Source organism: Leptonotus elevatus, chromosome 17 (genome assembly GCF_054856555.1).
Source record: "Leptonotus elevatus isolate MCC_2025b chromosome 17, RoL_Lele_1.0, whole genome shotgun sequence".
NCBI classification, from domain to species: domain Eukaryota; kingdom Metazoa; phylum Chordata; class Actinopteri; order Syngnathiformes; family Syngnathidae; genus Leptonotus; species Leptonotus elevatus.
Genome location: NC_141255.1, coordinates 2669860 through 2681631, shown reverse-complemented (window position 1 = coordinate 2681631; position 11772 = coordinate 2669860). Strand labels below are relative to the sequence as shown.

The window sequence follows — 11772 nt, the reverse complement described above, 5'->3', positions numbered from 1 at the left end:
AATCTGATTTATAGCTATGGGAACTTGCAGAAGGGAGGAGAGAGGAATTCTCTTGTTTTTATTGAGTTGTAAACAAATGTATTGTGGGCTGATGGGAGGAGACTTTTCGTATTCTCCCACTTTTCAATAAGTATTGATGTGACGGGGAGCCGAGAACACAATCTGACCAGAACACGGCTTCAGTGTCGTCACCCTTTTGTCATCAGAAGCTTCTGATAATTATTTACCTTTGCAAAGGGACTTCTTCACCAGAATCTCACCATTCAGTTAATTGAACACGCAAAGAGTACAATACTTAATATTGTCTACTCTAACACCCCCAACCCCTCAAAACCAGTGGATGTACAAAACTTACCCACTTTGTGGGACTTTCTGAAGCACCATCTGGAGTAAAAGAATATAAGAAAAGATTAGGCTTACTTTAGTCTTTGAAATTAATCATCAAAGGAAGGTGGTTCACTTTGTTAGTGGTGTACATTAGCATACGTTAAATGTCACAAGGATTTACAAGTGCTTTTAATATGGTTTAGACAAAAACAAATGCATCTTTTTGATGGTCGCACATGAAGACAACATTCTGATCTGGCGCTGCAAGACCCGCACAATGGTGGCGATGCTAACGTTGGTTTCCCTTAGCAACGAGCACTTCCAAAGGCCTACTTTAGGATGGCCTAATTGCCCCGAACACTAATATGTGTAATTTTAGCTGAAAAGTCAGGTGGACGGGCTTTTTTCAAGGGCTAACGTCAACGATGCAGCTGCTGCATTAGTCATACTTTGCATTTGAGTACAGGACTGTGCAAACGTCTTGAACAGACAGAAAATGATATTCATCGTTAAAAAAACACACACAATTTGTACCTTTACAGAAATGTACGCAATTTATTTCCCCACCAAGTTTGGAGGAAATTGCATGTTTATGCCCAACCAAGCTAATTGTATATATTTTACATGCCAAAATTAACAGGTTGAAAATGAAAACAAAGCTATTAGTAGCCTGCTGCACTACTTCTTTAATTTAAGATTAATACTGCAGCAGATTGTCGCTCGACTAATAAATTGAGATTTTTCTTCGCAAGCACTAGCATGAATATTTATGAGGGAGGAAATTGTGTTGTATTAAATCCGTCGGGTGTTTGTGCTTCAAGCGTCGACGGCTCCATTTTATCATTACAAAGAGACTTTCCACTGCACACACGACGGGTCAAAAGTTACAACGCTAATAGCACGCTGGTTGCTCGCACTCCAATTCCAAGGACAATCGGCGTTAAGGGGCTAAATGGGTAGACAGTTATGTAATGTCACCAGCTATTATGGCCCTTAATGGGCGGTTTTATGGCACCACCATTAAAATGAATGACGACTTTGGAGAGAGAGCATTTTGTAAAAATATGAAATTATAATAGTAGCTAAAAGTATGCATGATATACTTTTTCTATATGAGACACCAAGAGTTGCTTTTTTAGTTTATTTATTGCAAGAAGCTATGTCACTAATTGTTTACTGTTATGTGGAACAGGGGGTACATGAGTCACGTGCTGCTTCACCAATTCTAAAGATGATTATCTGATCCCATGTACAGTAAGAGCCTTCTCTGGCAAATGTTCATTACACTCATGTTGACAAATGTGAACCTAATCAATTATCCGTTAAGTACATAACCATATAAGAAATAGCAAGCTTAATGAATACGTTTATTAGATCGCATTCAGGGAGTATAAGCACAACAGACATGCATATTTTCATAAAGCGTCGAGCAAAATGCAGGGGTGGAAAACATATTGACGCTCTACGCATTTATAAATAGATGTTTTACCCCATGGGTGTGAGCGTGAGAATCCGCTCTCATCACTCGTCCGCCTTCGCTTGATGCATCTTGACAGGAAGAGGAAAAAAAAGGAATAATTGCAAACTTTTGGAAGCTGGTGGTCACTCTGGGAGGTTGCATTCAGATATTCAACACCTTCAAAGTAGATGTGGTAACATGTTGTTGTTTTTTTATCATTGCGTTATTAAATGAGGTTATAAAAATGAAAAAGATCTAGAACGCCTTGTCTTGATGTGGTTTGTAACTAAGTAATTTTTTACTTTATTAATTTAGAATTACCAAAACTTAGTCTAGCACGCCCATGCACAGATTTACAGCGTGCTTCGTGCCAGAGTCACTGGGAACCAAAATAGAGCCCTACACACTCTAAAAACAGTTAGGGTAAAAAAATTAATATATGAGTAAAAAATGGACCGATCCTCTACTTGGGTCAATTTGACCCAACTTTGAGTCAAGAAATGGGTCTTTTAGTGTAAAAAAAAAACCTCATAAATATTAGTAAGATCCTTTTCTTGGGTCAAAAAATTGGGTCATTTTGTATAAAACAACCTAAAAGTTGGGTCAAATTGACCCATATAGTGGATCGGTCCCTTTTTAATAATTGGGTTACTTTTGACCCAACTGTTTTTAGATTGCATGTTTGCATACTGATTTGTGACTGGGTGCAATATGGCGTTAAAAAAATACATATTTTTTCATTTTACTTTTTGGGATTTGGGTCTTCTGATACAAAATAAAAATCTGATTTCCCCCCTCGGATCAACTTGCATCAACGTCCACAAAATAAGAGAAATACAGTAAATATTTGTTCTTGTGACGTTATTTCTTTTTTTGTCAAGTGTTTATGTATAACACAATCCTTAATAAACAAAAATGTTATATGTTCAACAATTTTATCTCACAAAATGAGCCGTCAAACTTTTTGGCTCAGCTGATGCACATACCTCGGGTCAAACATTTTCAATGTGGATCAATGAATGCTTTTGTAACCTACTCTATAAATGGGCATCGTGTATGGCAATGTTCAGTGCAATTGACTTCCTCTCTTCCGCTGGACTCCTTCCTTGTCATACAGAAAACAATATGAAAATGGTGCCACTCTGTCGTTTTTCCTAGCAGGAATTGAACTCGAGAGGGAGGCTAAATATAGAAACCAAATTGCTAAGTTGGCAACACTGAATCTTTTGTAAACTGCCTCCTTTCTGCTCTCCAAGTCATTAGTAAAAGCAGTCTACAGAAGCATGGAAGCACTTTGAACTTTAGAAACAGCTAAAATAAAGAACTAAATCAATACATCCGATTTTGGAAAAACAACAACATTGTACTACTCTTGAAGGTAAAGCTTTAAGTTGTCACACAGTACATGCTGCTCATGTACTGTGTGACTCAGGAATCCTCAAATTAGCCTCAAGAACCACAATTAGAGTAGTTTGAGCCCCAATGGAAGTGTTTCACCATGGCTCAACACACATCTCGCAGCTATGACGTTGCTAATAGACTGTGATTCATCCATCCTGACCACCCTGACACTTTTCGATGGCAAACACACGTGTGTAGGAGTGGCCATGAATCACCCAAGAGACCAACAATGGAGAACGTGAGTGTGAATCTAAATGTGAACGTTCGTCAGACGTCACAGTTTGGGAGCACCAGTCATAATCCGGCGGCCCACAACGAGCCGATCGGGAACGAGATGTGACCTTCCTCAAGTGAGCTACGATATAAGTGGCATGACACCAATATAATAGTCAAGTAATGATATGAAATCATCATCAAGCAGGGGTGGGGAAACTTTTGTTCTTACATTTGATTTTTAAAACAGACAAATTGACCAGGACATTCCTAGATGTGGTTAACTGAATGTATGTATGTTAAATATTGCAGTTCACTTAAAAAAAAAAAAAAAAAAAAAAAAATAAAAATAAAAATAAAAAAAAAATAAAAAAAAAAAATAAAAAATAAAAAATAAATAAAAAATAAAAAAAAGATTCACCGCGATTGGCTGGCGACCAGTTCAGGCTGTTCACCAGCTCTCGCCCAAAGTCAGCTTGGATAGTGAAGGGAACATTGTCCGGTTGCTAATTTTTGCAATATCATCAAAGACAAAAGAACTTCATTTTTGTCCTGCCATCTCCCAGAGACTGTTTTAACTCCACAGTTGACCATCGCCATCTCTGGAATGCGGAATCCTCCAGAAGACCCCCAAAGATCCATCCGTCCATTTTCCTAACCGCGCTTATTCCTCACATAACAAATGAAAACAACAACAAAACTTTTTGGGAGAACCCGCCTGAACAATAAACTTATGTTATGTGTTTGCAATTGTAAAATGTTGACATTATGAATGACTGAATGTGTTTCATGTGTTCACTTGGCATCATCTTAACTTTTTATCAGGGCATGTAGATGAGTAACAGTTGTAAGGTTTGGGTTACTTTCTGTTAATATTAGTCGGGTTTGAATTGATAGAATTTTGACCTCAAGGATTTAGGATGATCTCAAAATCTTTTTTCCAACGATGGGACCAACGTTTTCACAAAATTCTCTCTTTCAAAAAGGTGTAAGATGGTAATCATGTAAAATGATTAAGTAGTAAATATTTTATAAATGTTGCTTTCTTTGATTATTTACACCAAATATAATAAACAATAACTTAAAGAGATAAATGAATTAAGAAGAAAAACAATTTTAGGAAAAAACAGCTATATTAATGCAACAACAATTTTAGCGAGCTTCTGACACCGTTAATGGTCAGAGCAACTGATGAAAGAAATTTCCTTGATGCTAACAACGGTTGATGATAAGGTTTGTCAGACCAAAAGGGGAATGCTATAAATGTGGTAAAAGCAGTAGAACACAGCAAAGGTTAGGGGGGATGACGTCGTTTGCTGTTGCTATTCTTATCCAACGAGTAAAGCACACAAGCAACAGCTAAAGCTTCATGCCCCCGCCAATTGGGCACAGTGGCATAAAATCTTTGAGCGGGCTTGCGGGGGCGTGCGGCTTTAAGACTAGACTGAGATGAATGTGCTGTCCTAGGCGCCCAAATCTTGTTCATGCCTCTGGACGCCATCGAGTCCCACCTCAATTTGGAGGACGCTGAAGCGGAGGCCTGAACGACGCCCTCTCTGGAGCAGGCTAATTTATCCGCCTGCTAATGCTGGATATTTCTTTCTACTGTCACCCTGGAATTGTGCTTTCAAATTTAAATTTAATTAATAAATTTGATTAAAAACAATATAAACTCAAGTTTACTTGTGTTAACAGCAACAGTTCTTTAAGGAGAAGTAGGGGTGTTCTGACGACCACAGGGTTTGCAGCACCAAAGCAGGGTCGGTCGGTAGACGGCTGCAGGACCTGCAACGCCAGAGCAGTTACTTTTAAATATGAAATTAATCACAACGCTAACTTCATTAATTCTCTAACGAGCAATCAACAAATTGTGTGTGCGTGTGTGTCCACTGTCCAGCTCCACCTTTTTGGTCCCCCCATCACTGCAGACGGTAGCACACAGGAAACGTCCCATCAATCTACATAATATTTAGTTTTTTAAGTAAAAATAAGTACAGTAGTTTCAAAGCTCACTAGTGAAATTCGGTAAAATAAAGACCTCCATAGTCCGAAATCCCATCCGCAATAATGGCTCAGCTTATAATATCATGCTATAAGCACGAAATGTAATCAAGACATTAGGCTGAATCCACAGGAGAAAATTAAACCCCAATCGGAGCTGAGGCCTGTCAATCTTTGTGGCACAGATACTAACTTATCTGTGGGGTGCTAACGAGTCTGGCCCCCAAGCTGTTGTTATGTATCCACACGTGTGTTCTCTTCTCCAACGGGACACAATTCATCAGCTTGCTAGCGGGACGCACAGCAGGGCAGGTAGATAAAGTGTACACCTCCCATCAGCCACCTGTCGCGTCATCGAGCGGGAACATGCCGTTCTTTGGAAGCGTGGTCAGGAAGCCCATTAAAATGTCCGTTAGGGCCATTTTTCCTCCCCATCCCTTCCACGCCGTCATCAATACAAAGCGCTCACCTTGAAGCTGGAGTAGCAAAGTGTTCGCGTAGGTGGGCGGAGGACTGACAGTATGGACGGACGGGCTCTCCCAGTCTCCATGGTGACCGGATGGCATAAAGCCACATCTGGGAAGGGGTTGTGTAATGGCCTGTCACAGCCTTGAGAGCATAAAGTCCATTGACTAACAGTGAAAAAGCGCAACGCGGCTGCACTTTAGTCTACTGTTGACCTAAAACGGTGAACATCCCCCCTCGAGCGGCAACTTTGATAAATTGTCCAAAATACAGTGTCTGTAAGAAGACAAAAAAATTAATCCACACATAAAACTTGTACTTAAGCCAGTCTCGACTCTCGACCAGTGATTCTCAGCTCATGTGTTGCGACTCAAAAGTGGGTGGCGGACCCATGATGCGTGCGTGTCACAGACAGGTTGCAAAAAAATTACAGGGTGCTCTTGGTTGACAACAGTTCCGACATAAAACATTTCAAGGACAAATATGGTGCACAAGTTAACGGGTTTGTGCAGTGTAACAATATGTGCCCACGTGGCCCAGCAAGTCATGCTCAGTTAGTTGCTGTAAAGTGAGGACCACACTCTCTAATGAAATACTTAAAGTGGAAGTTAACATTAAACATTACTTGACAATAATGTTATATGTGACCTCACTAGTCTAAACATTCTGATTAATATTACATTTGTGGAATATGAGTTATGCAGCAAAATCCAACCGTTTTTATCCATCTCAGGGGGCGGCCATTTTGCTACTTGCTGTCGACTGAAGATGACATCAAAATTGGCCAGCTGAGCAATTGGCCGCACCCTGAGATGGATAAAAACAGCTGGATTTGGCTGCTTGACTCTTATTCCACTAACGCAATATTAACTGGAATACCATATTTAGACTAGCGGGGCTGCATAGAACATATTACTGCCCCCCCCCCAAAAAAAATTGCGAGTTGACTTCCCCTTTAAAAGTGTATCCCAGGTTGGAGTTTCCTTTTATTTGTTAATAGCATTATTGTTGACATCTTGTGCGAGAAATGCTATTATTTTGGGTAAGGGACTTTTAAAAAAGTACCAAGATGTAATAATAATATGAAATCAATTCAAATAAAAATATGTTTATCTCCAAAGGCTTTTAACGATCCATTTTCTTTATGGTTCTTAACTTCCATTAAAGTGGATCACGACTTAGTGAAAGTAGGAAAATATAGGTCCGAGGCTGATACCAGTTGAGAACAACTGGTCTAGACTACATTCATTTCCACATTTTATTTAAAAAAAAATGTTTTTAATGTTGGTGCTCTAGCACCCCCTGTGGGCATTAACGTCAATCACACAAATACATTTGGTCTGTTGCAGGAGGACATTGTGCACTGGGAGACTGATGTACAACTTTACTGAATCATACTTCTTACATTTTTATCATCTCATTTAAAGTTGTACCCATACTACATTGTTCAACTTTGAAATTTCAGGATTAAAAAAATCGAAAAGCATGCCACCAAACAAGCAAATTTAATATTCATAGTGTGAACAAACAATAACAGAGTGTGTTTATGAGTGGCCATTAGGACAGCTGATGGCTAAAAAAAAAGAAAAGAAAAAAAGTCTGTGTTTTCAGTCACTTCCAGGAGCCGGACTTTCCCTTGGCGCCACGGGATGTCTTGGTTGCCTTGGACCCGCGCTGGTGGTCACTAACGCGATTGCGCAGCACGTAGATGTCGTACTTCTGCCGCTTGAGCTTCTCGGCAAGCTCGAACTTCTCGCCGTGGAGCTGGTGGAGCCACCCCCACAGGTCCTGCGCCTTCTCGGCCAGTTTGTCCTGGCTGAGGTGGTCGATGTTGAGCGGCTTGCGGCGCTCCAGCAGCGCTTTCTTCTTCTCTTCGCGTGCTGTCAGCTTCTTGCCCTTCTTCTGGTCCACCTTCTGCAGGTAGCCTCCGAAGGACTTGTTGGTAAAGATCTTCTTCTTCTTGGCCTCTTCTTCGGCGCGCAGTTTGGCCGCCTCCTCCTCACGCCGCACTCGCTCCTCCGTCAACTGGGCCTGGCGTTTGCGTTCTTGCTCGGCGCGCTCCCGCTGCTGCTCGGCCCGGTCCGAGCGGCGCCCTTCGATGCGGTTACGTAGGGCCACCAGCTCCTCCTCCTCCTTTTGCCGGTTGGAGAAGTGCAGCTCGATAAGGCCCTGCAGGTCATTGAAGTCCTTCTCTACGCGCTTGCGGTGAAGGTCGTCAAAATCCACCTTCTCGCCCTCCGGCAGCTTGGGCGGTGCAATGTTGGGCACATACGTGGTCTTGGGTCGGCGTTTGGACTCCGGTTTGTCATTCTCCTCCACCTCTTGTTCCTCATACTCCTCCTCTTTTTGTTCTTCCTCCTCCTGATCGTACTCCTCCTGTTCCTCCAGGATCTCTTCAGTGTCCGACATGTCTTTCCTGGGAGCAGGCGGACCCACCAAGACCGACTGATACTGAAGACTGAGTTCTAAATAGTGCTGGCTTGACTCTTTTAATACTTGGCTGGGGTCATGTGACACACCAAATTCTCCACAGGAAAGATTACGAGACAGATGCGAGCATCTATTTTTCTCCAAGTCTTTCAGCCGTGTCCCCGCCTCCCCAAAGACCCCCTAGCTCCGGTCCGACCTAATGGCGCTCCTCATTCCTTTGTAAAGACACCATGAGAGACTATTTCGGATGTACAACAGATGCGCTACACACTTGTGCGGCCGCGACCAATAAAATTCAAGCATGTGGATGGCTGTTGAAAAGCTATGCAAGCAGCTATAGTGCCAAAATAAGTCTATAAATGTTCACAATGACATTGCTGGGGGCAGCCTATGGAACAGTGAATGCATTAATCAATCTAGATTGTTTAAATACGTCAGAGTCCTTTGACAAAGCCAATTGCAAGTCTTAAGGACATCAGAGGCAACCACGAGTTACACAATCACAAAACTGACCAGCTGTCGCTGACTAAAGGAATGCAACAACAACAACAAAACAAAACAAAAGACACCATGGAGGATGCAGTAATAATGTCAGTATTAGTAAACTAGCCACCAACTTGCCCCTTGATTAACAAATCTGACCGTTGGCCCACAATAGTCGACTAAAGATCTTATTTTTTGCACAATTGCCACAAATCGGGAGAATAATTTTCAGAACCATTGCCACCAATCAAGCTCGTGAAAGTCCAACCACAAAGCATACCACAATGTCAGAGACACCCTACGAGTCACGACTGTAAAAATTGTGGATGCGAGTTGTCACAATTCCCAATGGAGAGCCCTCACTGGGAACTTTGCTTTTGACAATGGAAAAACAAACAATCAATTGACATTTAGCACCTGCTATCAATAAAATGGCCTAACTTATCCGTGACTAATAGAGCTGCCATTTGGCAGAGGATAGTCCACTGATGTACTCGACTTGTTCACAAATCCATAGAGATTATAACAACTCCTTTGGGGGAGTATTTAGACCTCTTCTAAGACTCAAAGAGTCTTCTAGTCTAGTCTTGGAAATGTGAGGCAAAGCAATGTTTCATCTTTGGTTTGATTGTAGCCTAAGACTCTTCTTAGGCTCATCAAAGACCATTCATTTCTTAGACTAGGCGTACAATTTAGTTCATCTTAATTAGGCACACTAACTGCGAAGAACCTTCAAAACCCCATCGTGATTGTATTCTGTGCACTAACGCTAACACTTACAGTTAGTGCCTAAGGCCTGATGGGTAATCGCACGTGTAAAGTTCATGTTGAAAGGTTCACACAGGGGTTAGCTTTCCTTTATTTATTCCATCTAGCCACGACTTTCCATTCATCCTTCTTTACATCCATCCATCCGTCTGTCAACATTTACATGTCTCCGTCTTCGCTCTGGAATGTAATTAAAATGTTTCAGCTTTTCCCAGGCTCTCGGCACAGTGGATTAGTTGGAGAAATTGCTCCTGCGCTGCGACATTTATATAGTGACGTGCAGGAAGGCCTTCACAAGTCTTGGGGTTATTTGTGGAAAAGGACAAAAGGCGCCTTTGGGAAGGATGAGCTAGCTAAGTGATGGCAGGGACAGGTGCTCTCTCTCTCTCTCTCTTTCTGGCACCCGGGAATCCCAATTAAAATGGCCCCTTTGCGCCCCCTTCCACCCAGTAGAACTCATTATCTTCAGACCAGGGTTGAGTTCCAGGCTGGCTGGAAATCTCTATATGAAGATAAACTAAACGCGGCCTTAAGATGCCACGGGGAAAACCTGGACACCCGGCGGGAACGGCCTGTTGAGCAAACATGCCGGAGCGCAAAATGAGTGCAGCAGGTGCTCCCAGGCCGCCAAGCAGGATACTCTGCTGGTGGCCACGAACAACTGACAACTAAAAATAGCAGAATCACAATCACAATATTTATTGGCCAAGTATGTTAAAACACATACTTGGACACCCAAGGAATTTGTTGCTGGGATGGGAGTCAATCTGGTTGTTTTGACTTTCACCTTTTCCCACCAGGGTGTCACAATACTTTTGCAAAAAGAAGACAGCAGACAGTTACAGAACTATAACAAAATTTACATTTTGGGCATACAGAATAGCATGCGCAAAAGTACAAGCGGTCATTAAACGACCTATAGTGTCAAGATGGTCCATTTTTCACTAGCAACAGTAACCCTGCATGATTCAATTGCCTCTGCTGAGCGGAGCTTTTCAAAAATGTAGCTGATTAAGACTTACCTCCACTCATCAATGGCACAAGAGTGCTGAAGTGGCGTGGCGATCATAAGAGTATCAATTTTGACATTTCACAGCATTTGTAATACAATCAACTAATTGATGACTTTGCATCCAAAAATTCACGAGTGGCCCTGCATAAGTGAGTGTTTAAAACTGATTTTAGAGGAAATGTTATGTTTTCTTACTCACCTCAATTATTCAGGAGTGTTAAAGTAACTGGATGCACGATAGAGACCTTGAAGGACCTCTACTGGCCAATATTGTGTAGTACAAGAGGTTTGGGTCCGTACAGTAGTTTTTCATTGGAATGGTTTAAAAGAAAACAGTTTTTTTTTTTTTACTTTTAACATGCATCTCCCTTTCGACCAGTAAGACTGGAGCTGGTATTTGAACCCAAAACGTCGTAGCTGTGAGGTAGACGTGTTAACCACTCGTGCACCATGCTGGGTAATATAAATATCAAGTTACAAAAAAAAAAAGAAGTTGTATTACTCACCCATCACAGTGTATCCAAAATAGAATTTGATTGTGAAAGCCAGGTAGAAATGTGCAATTTTCCTGTAGTTTTGAACTATTAAAAGAGAGAGAGAGATGGAGAAAAGAGATTTAATCATGGTTAGGTTACAAGTAATGTTCACTAATTCATTCCTTACGGTCGGAAATTAGCCCGAGCACTAGTACACGGGACGCTAGCCTATATATTAGCATTCATTTACAGGTTTGCTTAACCACATATCGTCAACTTATACAGCACGAAACGTGAGTTAGTTAAATTAAAACAACTAAATTGTGCGCCTTCACTTAAATTTATCGTCGAGTTTTTGTTGCGTTTCTCGAATCCATCATTGCTAGCTCAGCCTAGCACACAAAAAAATGTTCCAAGTATTGAATGGATCGGAATACTTTCGTCGTTAAGAAGCAATTTGGGCGACACAGCTCATATAACTTATGCACATATCATCAACATACATGGCGTGAAAACGTGTCAAGCAGGCTATGCTTGGGCTTGCCTTGAGGTGATGTCCATTGCCCAATTAATTAGCCGAGTCAAGAGAAAATTGTACAAGCATGTACAAACACAGCGCAGGTGCAAGTAACCCGGATGTTGAGTAGAGCATCATGATATCAATAAACGTTTAAAAGTGTTATCAATAAAGTTTTAAAGTGTCTGTATATAGGATGGGGCATTTTCCTCACATAAAG

General features: G+C 41.4%; 1 protein-coding gene and 1 long non-coding RNA gene across 2 annotated transcripts; both read right to left on the bottom strand.

The window, feature by feature from the left end:
• Positions 1–289: 289 nt before the first annotated feature.
• On the bottom strand, positions 290–11661 carry LOC147159227 (uncharacterized). The gene is made up of 5 exons (XR_015090495.1): positions 11539–11661; positions 11066–11140; positions 5084–5185; positions 1817–1875; positions 290–384 (listed from the first exon to the last, which is right to left on the bottom strand). It is a non-coding gene; the product is annotated as an uncharacterized LOC147159227 (long non-coding RNA).
• tnnt2c (troponin T2c, cardiac) lies at positions 7111–8377 on the bottom strand. Its single transcript, XM_086059178.1, has one exon. The coding sequence runs from the start codon at positions 8273–8275 to the stop codon at positions 7478–7480; it is 798 nt and encodes a 265-aa protein (XP_085915304.1). The 5' UTR covers positions 8276–8377; the 3' UTR covers positions 7111–7477.
• Positions 11662–11772: the final 111 nt, after the last annotated feature.